Source organism: Rhinolophus sinicus, linkage group LG02, assembly GCF_036562045.2.
Source record: "Rhinolophus sinicus isolate RSC01 linkage group LG02, ASM3656204v1, whole genome shotgun sequence".
NCBI classification, from domain to species: Eukaryota; Metazoa; Chordata; class Mammalia; order Chiroptera; family Rhinolophidae; genus Rhinolophus; species Rhinolophus sinicus.
Window position 1 is genome coordinate 158,563,196 of NC_133752.1, and position 19,435 is coordinate 158,582,630.

General features: G+C 35.6%; 1 protein-coding gene across 1 annotated transcript in view; it reads right to left on the reverse strand.

Annotated features, from left to right (window-relative positions):
* LOC109449859 (ALG10 alpha-1,2-glucosyltransferase) overlaps positions 1-19,435 on the reverse strand; it is a 285,010-nt gene that overhangs the window by 71,657 nt on the left and 193,918 nt on the right. The window contains exon 3 of the mRNA XM_074325841.1: positions 15,667-15,702. Within this exon, the coding sequence (XP_074181942.1) occupies positions 15,667-15,684 (18 nt within the window). The 5' untranslated portion in view covers positions 15,685-15,702. The remainder of the gene's footprint in view (positions 1-15,666; positions 15,703-19,435) is intronic.

A 19,435-nucleotide genomic window follows, 5' to 3' on the forward strand; every position in this document is an offset into this window, starting at 1 on the left:
TCCTTAACTGTGGTGTACCCCAGGGAGTCTGTGTAGTCACTGTTACCCAGCTGGCCTTGTTAAGATGCTGGGGCCCTAGTGTCAGGCAATATTCAGGCCAGCCAGGGCCCCATTGTCCCCTCTTTTCACAGCTGCTTGCCATGGCTAGAAATACAAGGCCACAGTGATTATTTCTCAAAAGGTAGGTGCTGGGTGCTGGGAAGGCATTTTTAGTGATAGTGAAAGGAAGTTAAATTAATAAAGATACACCTAAAGAAAAACAGAATTGAATGTGAAAGGCCAAGAGCAACTTGATTTATAAAATAAATAAGACCTCTCTGTTGTTTTGTGTTTTCTTTATTTTTCTGGTCCCCGTCAGGATTTCATAGTTCCTTCTCCTGTTCTCTGAAGAGGAAACAAATCCCAAGTCATTCTTTTCTATAAAACACTGCCCCATCTGTAACCACAAACGCTCAGTAAGACACTTGTGGCTAACAATGAGAATTTTCTATAGCTATTTGAGATATACAATAAAGAGAAACAGCCTGTTACCTGGGGTCATAATCCTAATCCTAGGAGAACGCATGTGGATGGGTCCAACTGCTTCCTCCACCCCAGAGCAGGTTCAGCCAAGAGCCTCTCCACTTAGTCAGGGGAAATTGTGCCAGTTCTCGTGAATTCTGTGGAAATTACAAGGGTCCTTCTTGTGAGGACTCAAGGACCATCGTCTCCTTTTCCTCGTCAAAAGAGAGTTGAAGTCATGTATGAAATAATATAACACGTTCTCCAAATTATGCTTGTAAAAATATATACAACCCTAAGCTAACTCCAGGATTACAAAAGGTTTTAAAGGGGCCTTTGAAAGGTGTACATAGCCAGCAAAAGTGGCAAAATCTGGCCATCAGTTACTTTCCCATTGAATGGACAGAGAAGCATATTGTTTATCATCTGTAATTATTTTCTATATTGCATTTCTCCTGAGGAAAAAGCCTTTTAAAGCAGAACAGAATGCTCTGGCATATATTTAAATGGTTTCTTTTCCCCTCTCCCCGCCAGAAGCAGAACAGGATTTTCTCTAATTGTCACTGTGAGGGCCTGGTATGGCTCCTGGAGGTAGAACTCACAAAAGTGAGGCACCTTCTCTGACTGGGACTCCTTAGAGATTTCGATTCTCTACACTGGATCCTCAGGAATTTGACAATTTACAGTTCAGGTTTTCCTGCCCCAGCACTGGTTCCCACAGAGGTTTCTGTTCCAGTAAGTTGGGATTTTCTGTATCTACTTGTCCCCCAATTTTTGAGGCTGCAGATGTCCGTGTGACCTCATTTTTCTGACAGGTCGAAGAAGAGTTAATTTTTTCAATTTGTTCAGCTTGTTACTTGTTCGAATGGAGTGGTTACTTATAAGACCGGAAACTAGAAGCCTGTTGATTCTTAAGTTCAACATCTGTTGTAAGGTAGAGTGATAGAATTTTCACTCCCTTCCCTGCCCAACTGGCTTCAGTTGAAAAGATTCGTGTCAACAGAAAATACACTTTTCTCATCTTTTTCCAAACAAGTTTGTGGACAGCATCATTATTTGGCAAATGATTCTGACAGGGACTTTTGAGTGAATTGAATATTTCACTATAATAAAGAAGATCCGAATATTGACTCTCCATTTAAAAACCTGGGAAGGCGAATCTAATCAGCTCAAGTGATTTTATGCCCTTTGACTTTGCAAAGGGAATATCAGAACTAACTCAAGAGGGCATTAAATATAGTTAAGTGTCAGCAAGTTCCTTATTTCACATTCTTAACTAATTTTCAATTACTTTACCATCTCTCTGCTATAATGACTACAGTGTCACATTATGATGTCCTTATTGTGTAAGGGTTGTTTCTACTCCAAAGTATGTTCTTTCCACCTTGATTTTTACAACTAAAAACAGTGGGATTGAGACAAAGGATCCTGATTTCACCAGGAGTAGTCCACCTGTAGCATTCCTCCCTTGGCATTCCCATTTCTCTCCTTTATTTCTGAGGTTAATAGGGGTAACATCTCAATGCGAGTATAAGTCTATTATCAGCAGACCCCCCAATGGTATCATTCTCTGTGGTCTTGGAGTCTAAATGTCTCTTAGAAGAATATGAGAGTAAGTTTTCTAGCAACCATAAGTAAAATATCCATTATTGTAGAATTTACACAAATATAACTCTCAGAATTTTCCACACTGGCAGAAAGAATAATGCCTGGAATCAGTTCAGACACCTTGGATCCTAGGCTAAGTCCCAAAGGAGGATTTACTTTAAAGAAATATATGTGTCTTCGGAATCCAAGTGAAGAGACAAAAGTAACTGGAACTGAAGAAGGAACTAGAAGAAATTAAAGAGCTATTCATCGGTGCTTATATTTTTAAAGTCTGCATCATCCCTCTTCCTGTAGGCTGCTTTTCTCTGCTTTCCCAGCCACCCTGCCGAGACTGCCTGGCAGTTGTTGCAGTTGGAGGGTGATAATTAATCATACCCACCCCCCCATGGGTTGGTTCTGAGCAAGTTTAGAGATGTAGGAATCAGACAGATGAAGATAAAAATATCAGCCTTATTCTTAGTAAGAGTGGATTGCACAATGTAGGTTGAAATTAAGGCCAAATGTGTCTCTGTGACCTTGATAGTTTTTAAGTATACAGGACATTGTGGCATGTCCCTGATCATTGTCTGATATTTTTTTAAGAATCAGATTATGATTTGTTTGGTGAAGAATATCATTGACGTAAGGCTATGTCCTTCTCAATACATCATCTAAGGGGGGCTATGATGTCAGTTCTCACAATGTTGATGCATTAACTTTGATTTCTTGGTGAAAACGATTACCGCCAGACTTCTCTATTGTAAATTTACTATTTTTCTCCTTTTTATGAATAAATTATACGTGTGGAGATACTTTGAGGTGATGCAAGTTTACTGTGTATAATCAAATTTTCACTCACTAGTTTTATCATCCATTGATGATTTTCCAACTTCACTGTGTATTAAATATTTATTAATATTCATTCTACTGTAAGGAACAGCTTTCCCTTTCCCCCTAGTTATTTATCTATTTACCTTGTTTATATACATATGTGTTAACTAATTAACTCTTATTTTATAAAACAGGTTCCAATTTTTGCTGTTATTATTTATTTTTATGCTCAAATTCTTCAAGATCTGGACCAGTATGAATCCCTTTCAGCTGGTTCCTGTGTCCCTTTATTATGGTCTTATCGCGCGCGTGTGTGTGTGTGTGTGTGTGTGTGTGCATTTCTTCATTTTCTGCTGTAACAGATTGTTCTAGGCTCAATTTGTATTTCCCTGCCTCAGTCCTTTAAATAGCCCTGGTTCCTTTCAGAAACTAAATGGTATTTAGGTATGCTCATTGCAATTAGTATGTCATTGCTTCTAGATAGAGCTAAGAAAAATATAAATATAGAGAGGTGTATTTCTACATATTTCTATAAATGATAAAAGTCTATATTCATACATTAAAAATCATGAGTATGTGTTGATAGAATTCCAATCCAAATCCACAGAATTTAGTATTTCAGTATTTGCTCTTTCTGTATTTGTATAGACTACCACTGTGAACAATAAACCTTAAACTAGAGTCCCATATTGATTGCCAGTTCTTTTTTTGTGTGTGGTAATATTTATACACAGTGAACGGCACATATCTTATGTGTCCAATTTGATAGGTTTTGACAAATGAACACACTTATGTAACCCATATCCTATCAAGATATAGAAATTTCTCACCCTAAAAAAGTTCCCTCATTTCCCTTTGTGATTTTCTCCACCATATATTATTAATTTGTTCTGGAACCTCATATAGATGAAATTATACTTTGTACTCTTTGTGTCTGGCTTCTTTCTGTTCAACGTGTCTATGACATTTATCCATGTGTTTGTGTGTATTAGTACAGCAGTTCATTCATTTTTATGGCTATTAATATTCCATTGCACGAATATACCATATTTTAAAAATCCTATCTCCAACATTTGGGTAGTTTTTTATAAAGTTGATATAACCTATATGCTTTCATTTCCTTGGGTGTATACTTAGTAGAAGAGGAATTGCTGAGTCATAGGCTATAGATGTTTAACTTTATTAGAAATTGCCAAACTATTTTCCAAAATTGTTTTACCATTTTACACTCCTACTGGGAATGTATGAGAGTTCCAGTTGTTCTACATCATCACTACTTGATATTGTCAGTATTTCAATTTTTGCTCATCTAGTGTGTGTTAGGGTATTTCACTGTGGGCTTAATTTTTATTTCCCTGGTGATTGAGGATGTTGAGTATTGTTATGCATTTACTAACTTATATTCATATATATTCTTTTGTGAACTAACTATTCAATTCTTTAGCTCTTTTTGAAAACTGTTTTCCGTTATTATATATGCCCTAAATATCAATCCTTTGTCAGATTTATGTAGTGTCAATGTTTTCTCTCAATCCATGATTTGCCTATTCATTTTCTTAATGGTGTCTTTTGATAGGCAAATGTTTGTAATTTTAACAGGTCTAATTTATTTATTGCTTTTATTTTATGGTTATTGTTTTCTGTGTCCTGTCCAAAAGCATTTGCTTATACCCAAATTATAAACATAATTTCCTATATTTTATTATAGAAGCATTATATATTTAGCTTCTATGTTTAGACCTGTAACTCATCTAGAATTAATGTTTATATATACTGTGAGGTAAGGACTGGGCATAATTTTTATTCCATATGGATAGATGTTCCTGCAGCATTTGCTGAAAGATTTTAATTTCTCCTCATTGAATCATTTTGGGGCCTTTGTCAAAAATCAATTGATCACATATGTGCAGGTCTATTTCTGGACTATTTATTTTGTTCCTTCGATCTGTTAACCTATGTCAATATCATACATACAATGTCTTGATTAGTGAAGCTTTACAGTGATTCTTAAAGTCAGGTAGTATAAATTCTCCAATTATATTCTTTTAAAGAATTGTTTTGGCTATTTTAGGTCCATTGGATTTCAGTAAAATAATTTTAGAAATAGCTTGTCCATGTCTGTATTTTAAAATGTCTCTGGCTTTATATTTGGAGTTGCAATGAATATATAAATCAATTTGGGGAGAACTGATATCTTAAAAATATTTATCTAACCCATGAAAATGGTATAACTCTTCATTTGTCTTTTTAAGAGTTTCTGCAGATTTGCTAGGGTGGCCACTGCCCTAAAATATTTTTTGGTAAAATTGAATTTATCTGCAGGCATGCTAATTGGCCACTTTAATTCACTAACACACTGTCAGCATCACTGTTAGAGGCCGGCACTGGAATTTGGAAAATAAATTATTGGATACTAGATAAGTAAAAAATGTCCCAGGTGTGTACGCCACAGGATTGCATCTGTTAATTATACAAATAACTTCAGTTTTAAACAAATTGATTTCTAGTCCTGTAGATTTCCAATGCAAATATTCTAAAGGCATTTGGACAAACATAACCTAAGAGAAAGAAAGAAAGCTAGATATACAGAGCATGTTGGGCTGATTCTCTCTCTCTCTCTCTCTCTCTCTCTCTCTCTCTCTCTCTCTCTCTCTCTTACTTCCCTCATGTTTCTCCTTCCCTTTGTGTGTGCGTGAGTGCGTGCGTGCATGCGTGCGTGTGTGTGTGTATGTCTGTCGTGTGTACAGAAAGAAGATATTCAAAGATCAAAACTCTGTAACACAGTGAGTCAAATAAATATTGAACCATGCAGGGGACCACTGGTCCAGCCAGCTGCTCTGGTTCCTGCCAGGTTACACTCAATAGACACATTCTCATACATCTAATTCCAAGGCAGCTTTAAGAATTAATGTGGAATGTGGAATATGCTCCTTCATGTTTGCAGTCATAAATTCATATGGAATATAAAAAATGTTTTAGTAAAGCAAAAATTATACCTTGATCCAATACATAAACATAAAATATATTTTAAAATTTCACCTCAGTGTTTCATTTCCAGATATTCAGCTCTATGTAAAATAACTTGATTGCTAAGCAGTTTTTGCTTCCTAATTCTCAATGTAGGAAGCAGAATAATTCATTCCTCCTTATTCACAAATAGAAACACCATCATGAGGGTCCTTTTTCCAGACCTCTACAACTTTACAAATAGAAAGATTCATACTTTCTAAGGACAGTTTCTTGTAGGTTCTAGAAGAATCTCCTTGTTCTGGAATTCTGATTTAGTGTGTTGGACAGACCAAATCTGGGACTATAGCCAAAAGCCAATTTTTCAGATCTGCCAAAAAATTACATAGACAGATTTAAAAATTAAAATAATCTCATGTGGTTAAATATTAGGTTGAATTATATAAAATTGCCATTTTCTAGATAAAAATTAACAAATATTGACAATTTCATATATAGCTGAACACAAATTCATCATAGTTGAACACAAGAAAATACCAGCTTTTGGCTCTCAAACTAGAGTCCAATGCTCAGACATTCTAATTCAATAGGGATGGGATGGTACATGGACATTTATATTTTAAGATGTTTTTAGACAGTTGATAAATGTTTCAATGTTTGGAGACCACTGATTTGTGCCACCATTTGGTTCCAGTTTGATTTCCCATTGTTTATGCACAATTATTTATTATTTCATGTGCCTAATAAGAACTTTTGGTAAACAAAATTAAAACAAAATAAAATTTTTCTGGGGATTTCTATTATCATCTTCCCTTTTTTGTCTAACAAGAAGCTGCATTTCATTACCCTTGCTGCTGTTAGCTTATGCAAAGGTTTTTTTCTGACATTTTTCTTGGAAGAAGAGGTGAAACAGGTGGAAATCGTAGCACAGAGAGCTAATATGCTCTGCTCTTCTGGCATCAATGAAATGAAGGTGAGAACCTGTTGGCAGACAATGAGAAACTCAAAACGTGGACCCACACATCCACCAGCCAGAGACCTATCTTAAGATTAGAAGAGTTGTACTCACACAACCATGTCCCAACTTTTTCAGCAAGATTCACTTGTGACTTGCTGTGATTAAAACTCATTTTGGAATGCGCAGAAATGTATATTGAGTTAATTACTCAGAGGGAGAGGAAAGAGAAAAGAAGAGGGAAAGCATATATTATTGTTATGCATATTAACAAAACAAGATGTACATGAAAAAGAATGTATCGAGGGAGTAAAAGAAAGTAAATTGCTTTGACCTTTTGTCACCAAATCATAGATGAATAGTGTCGACCTTTTAGGGAAAGGCCAATGGAAAGTCACATCTATCACATGTCTATGACATCAGTCTAGGTTCTAAGTATGTTTAATCTTCCTGATATACCTTGAAGACTTAGGTGTTATTCCTTTTCTGCAGGCGGAGAATCTGAAACTCAGAGGTATTCAATTACTTGTCCAAATTGCATAGCTCTAAATGACAGAGCTGCAGTGTGAACTGAGAAGCGGTGATTCAGTCAATGCTTAAATACTGTCAACTTCGAACCATATAATTCCTGGTTACCCAAGCAATTGAAAAAAGGAACTTGGTTTGTACCATGTTTGTGATAAGCAAAGTCAGAAACTTAGAATGAATATTTAGGCTTCTTTCTGATTGCTTCCTTACAGAAAAATTATATCCTCAGTTAATTTTTACAGGAGTATGAGAATGCATTAGATAAATTTGACTTGAGACTTGCCATTTCAGATCACAAGTAGCAGTCAAATTTTCTTAAAGCTTACATCTCTGTGGCAGAGATGGCTGGCTTTCCACCAAAATCCACTATCCTCTTCTTTCAGGGTCCATCCATAGCCAGCCTACACTTACTAGCTGCCCTTGAATTTAGGTGAAATTGAAATTCTAGCCAGTGGAATCTGAGATGACAAGGTGTGTGTTCTCCAGGGAAAGACTTATAAAAACAACCGAACCGAACCGAACCGAACCGAACCGAACCGAACCGAACCAACCAAACAGCCCTCCAAGCCCTGTTTCCTCTGCGGCCAGTAAACGAGATGATGATGAGGTTCTAGGCGGTGACTGTGTCAGAAGAACAAAGAGTCTGGGTCTCTGAATCCCTGACCACGAACATTTTCTTTGAAATCCTCTCTATGGGAGAAGTAAAATTCTATTGCATTTGAACCATTGCACATTCTTGGGGCAATTTGTTGTACAACTTTTACTAACAAAATATTACAGGTGTGGAATTATACAACAAAAAAACAAAAATATTAGATTTGGATTGGGTCCTCCCTACCCCGGCAGGTGAATTTTCTTCTCTGAGTCTAGTTCCTTCCATAGAACAGAAAGAATAATTTTCAATTCATAGAATTGTTGTAAGGATTAAATTAAATAATAAATATAAAACTGCTTTGTAAATTATAATCACCAAGTAAATGTGTAACTTGAAGCATATAATTTTCAGTGTGTTTTTCTTTTGATCTACATTGACTTTTTCTAGTCTTCAGGAAAACAGTCCTTTCTTTTTTATAACAGCTTCATTAAGATATAATTTATGTACCATAAAACTCATGCATTTTAAATGTACAATTCAATGAATTTTAATATATTTATAGTGTTTTACAAACACCACCATAATCTAATTTTAAAATATTTTCATCACCCTAAAAATAAATCTTATACTCATTTACAGTCACTCCCCATTCCCATTCTCAGCCCTAAACAATTACTAATCTGCTTTCTATATAGATTTGCCATTTTGTTGATATTTCACATAAATGGAATCATACAATTTGTATCCTTTTAGTCTGACTTCTTCCATAAAGAATAATATTTTAGAAGTTTATTTGTGTTGTAGCATGTATGGATACTTTCTTCCTCTTTATTGGCAAATAGTATTCTAGCCTATAGAGATACCAAATATTGTTTATCCATTGATCAGTTGATGAACATTTGAGTTGTTTCTAATTTTTAGCTATTTTTAATGATAGTACAAATATCTCTATGTATTTGTGTGGGCCTATATTTTCATTTCTCTTGGATATATACCTAGGAATGGAATCCCTGGCCCATATGTATTAATAACTCTATATATAACATTTTGTGAATCTGTCAAATTGTTTTCCAAAGTAGCTGCATCCATTACTTTTCTACCCACAATGTATGAGTTCCAATTTCTCTATATCCTTGTCAATAATTATCTTTTTGATTATAGCCATCCTAGCAGGTGAGAAGTAATATCTCATTATCATTTTCTGGATGGTAAATAATGTTGGGAATCTTCTCATGTGCTTATTGGCCATTTGTATATCTTCTTTGGAGGGGTGTCTATTCAAATCCTTTGTTCATTTTTAAATTGGTTTATTTGCCTTGTCTAAATTCATCTTTTGCATGTGGATAGCCAATTGTTCTAGAACCAATTTTTGAAAATCCTATTTCATTTTTTTTCCATTAAACTTTCTTGGCACCTTGGTTAAAAATTAATTGACCACAATTTGAAAGCTAACTTCTGGGCTTTCAATTCTATTTCATTGATCTCTATGTCTATTGTTATGCCAGAACCACACTGTCTTGGTTCTTACATTTTTTAGTAAGCTTCAATATTCAGAACTATGAGTTCTTCCACTTTATTCCTCTTTTTCAATATTGATTAGTCTATTTTGGGTTCCCCAATTTCCACATATTTTTTAAGGTTATCTTGTCAATTTCTGTTAAAAGGCCAGCTGGATTTTTATAATGATTGTGTTTAATCTGTAGACCAATTTAGGTAATATTGCCACCTTAAAAATATTAAATGCTCCAATCCATGAACATAGGATATCTTTCAATTTATTTAATCTTTAATTTCTTTTGATTATGTTTTACAGTTTTCAATAAGCATGCCTTGTACTTCTTTCATTAAATTTACTTCTAAGTATTTCATTCTTCTTGATGCTATTGTGAATGGAATTGTTATTCTATTTTTGCATTTTCATTGCTAGTAAGTGTCCTTTAATTTTGATCTATGTTGACATTTTTCAGATACCCAATATTGGTTTTATTCTCTCTTTCGTCTCTCTCTCTCTCTCTCTCTCTCTCTCTCTCTCTGCAAGTTAATTATGCATGGCATTTGTTAACATAGTATGTGGAAAGCCACATACGTGTTTCCCAACAGTCTGAACTCATGATTAGGGCATATTCTTATTTCAGCACAGCAAAAGGTAAATTGTTTTGCCTGGCATAAGAAAGACAATAGCTATATGTTAAATAATTATTTTTGAATGATGCTAAATAACTCCTAATCTAATTTATACTGGCAAGCACACATGCTAAAAGGGGGCTTATTACATGGCTAAGAGATCAGAGGCATTTAAGTTTTTTGCTTTTAGTTACTATGCATGAGTATAAAATATAAAAAGTAATTTTTAAGAAGTTATTAAGGGAGAAGTGCCCTGTTCTGGACACTTCTAAAAAGAGCATCTCCTTGGTGGTGGGGAGGATGATGAGAACAGTAATCTTATTTGGGAAGATTTCCTCCTATTGTTTCCTTCCTGTGAATGGAGTTCAATTGTTGTAAGCGAGGGTTTCTCATTCACTCTTTTTCATTTCTCATTGTTTTAATAATCTATGGATAAGAAATTCTGCTTATAGGAGGTTCCCTCAGAAATGTCAACAATACTACTACTGCTGCTGCTGCTGCTACTACGATCTAATATTTATCAAATACTCCTTACATGAAAAGCATCACTTTAAATGTTACAAATTTAATAAGCTATTTATAATAGCTCTATTTCATAAGGATTGTTACCTATCGTACACATGAAAAAAAACAAATTGAAGCACAGAGAGGTTATGTAACTTGGTCACAGTAACAGGGCTAATAAATACAGAGCCAGGATATAAGCCCAAGCAGTTTAACTCCAAAAACTGTGCCTTTAACTGCTGCTTTAGCCTCCTTAATGTGTAATTTTGATTCTCATTTTGTCAATAAGGAAATGGAGGCTCAGAGAAATGAAGTAATTTGCCCAAGTGTGCATAGGAAAGAAGTGGTTGGCGTTAACAATGAAGCAAATACCTCCCACTCAACCTCCTGACTGCTGATAGGTATTGGTCTTGAGGTTCTGAGCGCAGAACAAACAATGGGGGCAGTAAACTCTCCAAGGTGATTAACAAAGGTAATGCAGAGAAGGAAACTAATGTTCAGAGGGCTTCTGTGCAGGTTCACCCAGCTGGGAGATTGCTGAGTGAGGATTCTCACCCCAAGCACTGATCCTACTTCTGAGGTCTCCATACTCTAATTTCACATTCTTGAAGAGTATTCTTTAGGATAAAAGACTAGTTTAAATGAAGTTTTGTTTTTTGCATTTGTGGGTAAGAAGAATGAGAAACATATTCAGAAATGATTCATTTTTAGGTTCATATTTGGAGTTTGTTTCTGATTTTGAGAATGATTAGACAACTGCTTTAGTTCCCGCAGAGTGTTTAAAGATGCTCAACTAAGAAATGCATTGAGTTTGTTTACAGACATGTGCCCCTAGACCAGGGAAATGAAGAAAGAAGATGCTTGATAATTGGCATTGCTTACTACCGATTATTAAGAAGTGGTCAGCTGTTCTTCTACTTAAACTATTTGTGTTTATTGACAAAAACAAATAAACATTTTCTGCTTTGGAAATCATCAAGAAATTGAAATGCCACAGGAAAAAAGATGACAAGGAAGGCATTATTTAAGTGAATATTTTCTTTTCTAAAATGTGATGTGTTTGTGGATGTGAAGGTAAAAATATATGACAGCAAATGTGTAATTCTAAATGAAGTGCAATTCAAACAAAATTCTATAGAATGATTGCTATAGACTTGATAAAAGATCCATAGCTATTTTTAAGAAAGTAAATGTTATTTGTGTTTCCAAACTTTTATCTGTTGTTTGACAGACATTGAAATGTTTCTTTCCCAGGTAGAAAATGTTTAAGAAGGTTGAATATCATCCTTTTTTTTTTTTTTTTAGAGCCACAATATGCTGTGGCTTCTCCTTTTTCTTCTCTATAGCTATAAACTTCTGACTGGCACGGCCTTTCCCAATCATTATTTTGAAAAAATACATCTAAGTCAAGGGAACATTTCATTTTTGGAAAAGCCTGGCTTATTACTCTGATCAGCAGGGGCTACTTACGTTTCGTTAAGGTAATGAAAGAACAGTATTTTTCCTGAAATTAGATTTTAGAACACCTTTTCTGATGTTGTTGTGTTCTTTATTATGTCTGGTGGTTATACAATCGTTATTTTCAAGGAGCCCAATGCAGTTTACGAACATTTTATTACTCCTCCCACAGTTTTGGTATTGAATTATAAATGGTGTGCCATGAAAAAAATTGAAGTTATAAGAACAGCTGTTTCCTTCTAAGGATCAACTATATCATATTCCATTTTCATTTCCTTGATTAAAAAAGGGAGTCATTCACACTCCCAATATAGTTTCAACCTCTGTGCTAAGTCTGTCCTCAAACAATCCACTAGTGTGTAAACAAAAGAGTATCATTCAGATGTACACTCATCCACATTAAGTCACCTTATAGTTAATTGTTTTCTTCCTTAAATTATGAGGTTCTTGTGGGAAAATGTGATATCTTGCGTGTCATATTTTGGGTGGGTGGGTGTGTGTGGGGGAGATCACTTGGTAGATTAAAAGGGGCTGCATACTTTAGGTGGAAACTTCTGCTGTTTTATGGCATTTTAAATTTAACTTTGTAAATTAAACCCTATTTAAATATCACTTGACCAAATTTGAAACAAAAGTAAGCCTTTGTTATAGTAATCATTGCAGTAGTATGTGATTACAGTATCTCGTATTTTACTGAGTATGATATTTATGTAAGAGTATGTAAAAGGCATAACATAAATTGTTCAGCAAAAAAGTTTTGAATACATTTGAAAGAACTGACTTCAACTACCAAGTGACATAAGAATAATTGATAAAATTGTGTACAATAAAGGAAAAATTAAGATCAAATTGCACATGTTTTAACACATGGAAAGTATACATATAAAATGAAGAGCCTAAATGGTGTAGAAGTATAGCAGTGACTCAGGAAGTCTTCTGTTAGATCTAGGTGACAGGATGATGGGTGGGACTGATTGCATGTGGAAAACATAAAGCCTTTTTATTTATTCATTTATTTGACTTACGAACATCTACTCTCTATCAGCCTGCTATTAGATGCTAGGAATAGAATATTAAACAACAACAAAAATCCCTCCTCTGAACTATGGTGTGTTGCTGAATACAGGCATGCAAACAAGAAATTATAAGTTGTTATAAGTGCTGCTATGGGAATAAGAAGGAAGGTCACTTAGTCCAGAAAGTTCAGAGAACTCTTTAGAAATATCCTTTGGTCTATGATATTAAGACTGGTTTGTAGACCTCAAGAGGAGTACAGGTGTTGGGGGGCGGGGGGAGATAAATTAGATACAAAGCAACCAACGAGAGAGCCATCGCTACTGTTGAGGCAATTGAGGAAGATTCTCTGATGTATAGCAGGAATGGTAATACTAAGAACCACAAAGAATCTAATAAGACAAAGAAATAGCCTATTAACTGGCACAATGAATATTGATAACAACAGTAAATATCACTGAAAAACAAAAAGCTCAGTTCTCTCTCACCATAGAACACAGAGGGCAGAGAATTATAAACTCAACTTCTGAAAATTGTGAGGAGAAATGATGCATTCTTTAAATACAAACAAACAGACTCTATTATGTGCAGGCACTGTCTCTGTTTCTGAGAATAAAAATGCTGCATCAAACACATTTCCAAACCTTCATAATCTCTTCACCGACGAAGTACATATGAAAAGAAACATCTCTCATAAAATAAATAGCCTGAAAAAATTATGTTCAGAAAAATCACTGTAAGAAAACAGTCTGAGGAGATGGTCAGGTATAGCTACCAAGAGGTCTTCATTCCTATTGGTACTTAAAGGATGAACAGTCCCTCAGACATAAATGTACTCAAACATGAGGCAGGCACGAGGGGGAGCGTTGGTGGGTGGGTGATGAGAATCGCTTTCCAGGATTCCTCAGAATTACAGAGTGGGATTCTGAAGTAATAGCTAGATATTTCTTTATCATTCATAGTTTATATTTTATTGGTCACATTAGGGGCCACTGAATTAGGTTTGATAATATCAGTAAACACTTTTATACCAGTATTCTGATGTAATTCAGTTAAAATTTTTTGGTTACTCATGTTTTTAAGTATCAAATACCTACAATGAGGTACATATAGATCATTAGTGTATTACAGCTTGATGATGTTTTACATATGTGTATACCTTTGAAACAGTCACCCACATTCAGATAGAGAAAATGATCATCACCCAGAAGATTTCCTCTTCCCACTCTGCAGTCAATACCACTCCTGCCCACCACATAGGAGGTCTATCACTGCAGTCATTTTTGCCAATGTTTGAACTCCATATAAACGGAATCAGACAGTATTGACTCTCTAGGGTCTGATTTGTTTCACTTAACATTTGCAAGATTCATCTATGGCTTTATGTGTATTTCTGTTTTGTAATTGTCCCTAATGGGAATATGGCATACTTTTATCTATCCATTCTCCTGTTGGACATTTAAGCTATTTTTGAAAAATGTTGCTATAAACCCTTATACATGTCTTCTTTGTCATTTGCTTTCAAATACTTCAGCATAGACATTGTGATATTTTATGTGTATTAATTAGTGTCAGGCTATCTACATGCTAGGTGTTGTCATTTGCTGTACTCAGGAATTCACATTGCAGCAATTGTCCCTTGTCCTTTAATCAGAGGAGCTCCATTTTAAATGTAGCTACTTGTGAAGTACATGTACTACTTCATTATTTCTTTTGCTATTATTTCTAGTCACACACTGTGCAATTCAATTTTTGGTACAGCGATTCACTGCTGAAATTAGTGGCTTTCCAATTAGCATAGTAGATGTTGGAAATGGGATCTCATTGTTGAAATCAGTGATAATAAAGATAAGAAGATTAGCTAAAACATTTTAGATGCACCTGCCACATTAATTTAACAGGCTATATGCATCTAGCAAGCCCTACAACTTGTGCACTTGAGAGGGGTGCTTGTGATTTGATTATTAAAGAATGCTTATTTTCTGTGGTAGATTGTCTAAGATGGCCACCATCAGCTCCTTCTCTCCCCAGGAATACATGCTCCTCCTCACATCAAAAGAAGCTTAATTTCTATCCATTTAAGTCTATACTGTCTTGAGCAACTTACTTTGACCAGTAAATGTAGTCCAAGAGATGTTCTGAGAATTCCAACAGTGGGTCATAAAAAATTATGTGGCTTCTCTCCAAATATCTTGGAACTCACACATTTTGCCTCTGTGTCTGGGAACTTAGCCACTATACTGAAGAGAGACCACATGTGAACTCTCCAGTTCAAAGCCCAACTGAGCTCCCAACTGGCAGGCAGCATCCATACTGACAGCCGTGTTGGTGAACCATCTTGTGCTCAGCTGAGTGAAACCTTCAGGTAAGTCCAACCCCAGCCACCATTTGAGGACAACTGCATGAGATCCCAAGCAATAGCCTCACAGCCGAGTCCAGTCAACCCGTACAATCATGAGAAATAAATTGTTGTTTTGAGCTACCGGAAAAAAAAAAATGCTTGGTTCACCTACCAAGCATTGGGGATCTTGGTTGGCTGATGATAATTATAACCCATCTCTAGGGCAATGGAATTCTGCATTTGGAATATCATTGTACCTACCTCATATAAATGATTCATGCAAGATCAGTTCAGTACCTGGAAAAAAAGAGAGAGAGAGAGAGAGAGAGAGAGAGAGAGAAAGAGAGAGAGAGAGAGAGAGAGAGATGGGAATTATCAAATTGACAGAACAGGTTATGTAAACTATTTTCTTCCTCCTCCTAAAAAATATATATTCAAAAAATGTTGGTATGTGGTAAAATTTGGTCTGTGATTTGCTTTCCTTATAAGCTGCTAGTATCATTGTGAGTGAACAGCTAATACTAACTTCCTCTACTGACTGATGACAACCCTTATTCAACAAAAGCTCTTTACAATTGTGCATGACCAATTTGGTCTAGGCAGTAGCGTACACTGGATTATTGACCCAATTCTTCACTCTTTCCTGTATATGCTCTCTACTGGCCCTTTGGTCTATAATTTTGCAGTTTCACCAGTTTGATCCCCAATACTTGACTTTGAATTTGCCACGTATTTGATTTAGCAACTGAAATGTTGGAAGACCTTAGGAAAGCATGAGCTTTAAGATGCCAGCCCCATGAAAAGGAACATGGCCCAGCTAGCCCACTGGTCCCAAGAGGATGAGTAGAGAAAAGCAGAACCCCCTCAGTAACATCATCCTGAAGCAAAACTTCCCCAGATGACCCCTACATCTATGATTGTGAATGATTATAAGTAACTGAGTTTTATTCTTACTCACTTTATGGGTTCAGGATTATTGAGGTATAACATTGTTGCAGTAAATAAAATTCACTCTTTTGAAGTATAGCTTTATGAATTTTGAAAAAATATATACACATACAGTCACATAATCACCATTACAATAAAGATCTAGAACATTTCTATCACCACAAAAAATTCCCTTGTGCCCCTTTTATACAGTCACCTCCCTTCACCTACAGTCCACGACAGCCAGAGATTTGATTTCTGTCCCTTATAATTTTGACTTTTCCAAATTGTCATATAAATGGAATTATGCATATCATGGCTTCTATCACTTATCATGATGGATTTGAGACTCATTCCTGTCATTGCATTTATCAGTAGATTGTTCTGGATTTCTGAGTAGTATTCCATTGTATGTATTTAACAGTTTGTTTTTCCATTTAATAGTTGATAGACATTTAGCTTATTTTCATTTTTGGAATGTTAAGAATAAGCTACTTATAAATATTTACATGCATGTTCCTGTGTGGACATACAATTTTATTTCTTTTGAGTAAAGACCTAGTACAGAATTGCTGAGTTGTTTGTTCAGTATATGTTTAACTTTATAAGAAACTCCCAAACTGATTTCCAAAGTGACTGTACCATTTTACATTCTACTAACAGTGTATGAGGTTTCCAGTTGCATCAGTAGCTCTTGGTACTTTCAGGTTTGAATTTTTCTTTTTTCTTTTTTGGTTGTTCATGTTTTGATTTATTTAGGCATTGCTACAGGTGTGAAGAGGTATGTAACTGTGGTTTTGATTTGGATTTCCCTAATGACTAATTGATGTTGAGCTTCTTTTCATGTATTGATTTCCCCTCTGTGTTTAACTATTTAATATTCTTTGGTAAAGTATGTGTTAAAATCTTTTGCCTATTTTCAATTGGTTATTATTATTATTATTAATTATTCAATGTGAGCTCTTTATAGATTCAGATAAATGTTTTGCAAATATAGGTCAAAAAAAAAATAGGCAAGAAGAGGCCACCTTAAAAAACAACAGCCCAATCATAATAACTGGTTGACAATTAAGGCCTCAGAATACACAAACATGTGGGAGCCAACAACTGGCTTCACTCTTTGGGTCACCTCAAGAAAAGGGATCTGTGGCATGAAGGAAGCGTCCAATTTCATCCCCTTCCTTAGCTGTTATTCGGCTTTAAAAACTTTATCAGTGCAGAACGGCACGGCACACTTAACTGCAGATGACCATAAGGTTGAGTTGGATATACATGTTAAATGACACTTAGCAACAGCTCTCTTGTCAGCTATTGCTTCCAAGAGATGGCTTTCTCGAACATCAATTTTCCCCGTTGCTTAGCAACACTGCTTATTTTGCTAGCTAGGTACCTGTGATGGATATTGACCTGAACAGAAACACATCCTTGAACAACACAGGACATAAAGGAGGAGACTTTGTTTTGTTTTCCTAGCTTGGCTCCAGGGCTAGCACATGGCCCTCACTGATATTAACATACAAATTGAGATAGTAAGATACAAATTAATGATATTAAGATACAAATTAATCATCTTGTTTCACTTTTGATAACATGTTTTATATATATGAATGCTGATTATTTTGCTCCAGCAGCTGCATGACAACATTTAAATTTCTTATGAAGAATCTCTCTGTGGCTTTCCTCAAACTGGTTTTCAAACAGGAAACTATTCTATTATTTAAAGTATGTTGAAACAGTTTGGCTTTACTGAAGAACTCCTCTTATGACAATCAAAATATTAGTAAAGAGTGTCATAGAATTGTGAGTGTCTATACACTTGAGAAATTGAACATAGTAACTACTTGAAATGATATGACATATTTAATACTATTTTGGAAAAATGTAATGCTATGCGCTGCTGGCTGTGTACTCTGTAGTCATTCTTTTTAATCCCCAGGATTTCTTCCTTGCTGGCTTATTAGAGCAGCTAAAAATATTGGATGATCACCTTTCTAGCTTCCACTGAAGAAGGACATGAGAATGTGACTCAGTCCTACACTGGGAGCTGAGGGAGAAGTCTGACTCAGTCTCTGGGGAAGAATTTCTTCCTTAATAAAACAAGCACAGGAGGAAAACTCCCTCTGCCCTTGAACATTATCAATCCATACCCTTCCAGAGAATGTGGCAACCGTCTTGTAACTATAAAGTAATGAGCCTAAGAAGTCACTGATAATAAAGAATAGTTTCAGTGATTCCAAGAGTTCAGAGACTTCATTCATCTGATAAGCATGAGATAATATCTGAAAAGTGGGTGACTCCCTGAGTCAAAATGGGATTATAGTTGTATAGTCTGAGAAAAAGAAAGGGGCATGGGTCCTGCTGGTAGCAGTTTTCATTGGATCAGTTGAAGATTATACTGTTGTTGTTTTTTTTTCATGCCTCTTGCTGGTGATCATTGGTGAAATCCAAGAGTGAAGAATGATTTTAAGAGCTGTTTTTATATTTTTATATGCCTTGAGCTTTGTCTGTTATTTAAGATTTGGGGGAGAGAGGGAACAAAAATAATGAGAGAGAGAGAGAGAGAGAGAGAGAGAGAGAGAGAGAGAGAGAGAGATATTGAGAGAGAGAGGAGAAAAGAAAAGTGAAAAAAAGAGACAAGGGAAACGGGTTGCTTTATTATGGCTGTTTTAATCTTTTTACGAGACCAAGCCAATGCGCCCAAGATGGCAGGGCAGGGACACGGGTCCTCATGACATTGCTGAGCAACTGGAACCAGGAACAGCCTTAAAAGGATGCATCTAATTAGATCCACTGAGGACAATCTCCCTATCTGAAAGACGAAATGATTTGGGATATTAATTTCATCCACAAAATCCCTTCACAGCAGCAACTAGATTCCTGTTTGATTGAAAAAGTAGGAGAAGATAAATGTATGCCAGGGTGAATGTATGCCAGGGTGAATGTATGCCAGGGTGAATGTATGCCAGGGTGAATGTATGCCAGGGTGAATGTATGCCAGGGTGAATGTATGCCAGGGTGAAGGAATCTTGGGTATCACCTTATAACTCTGTTTACTATAGAAAGCAGTAAACTTTTACAAGAAATTTCAGTATACTGTATAGCA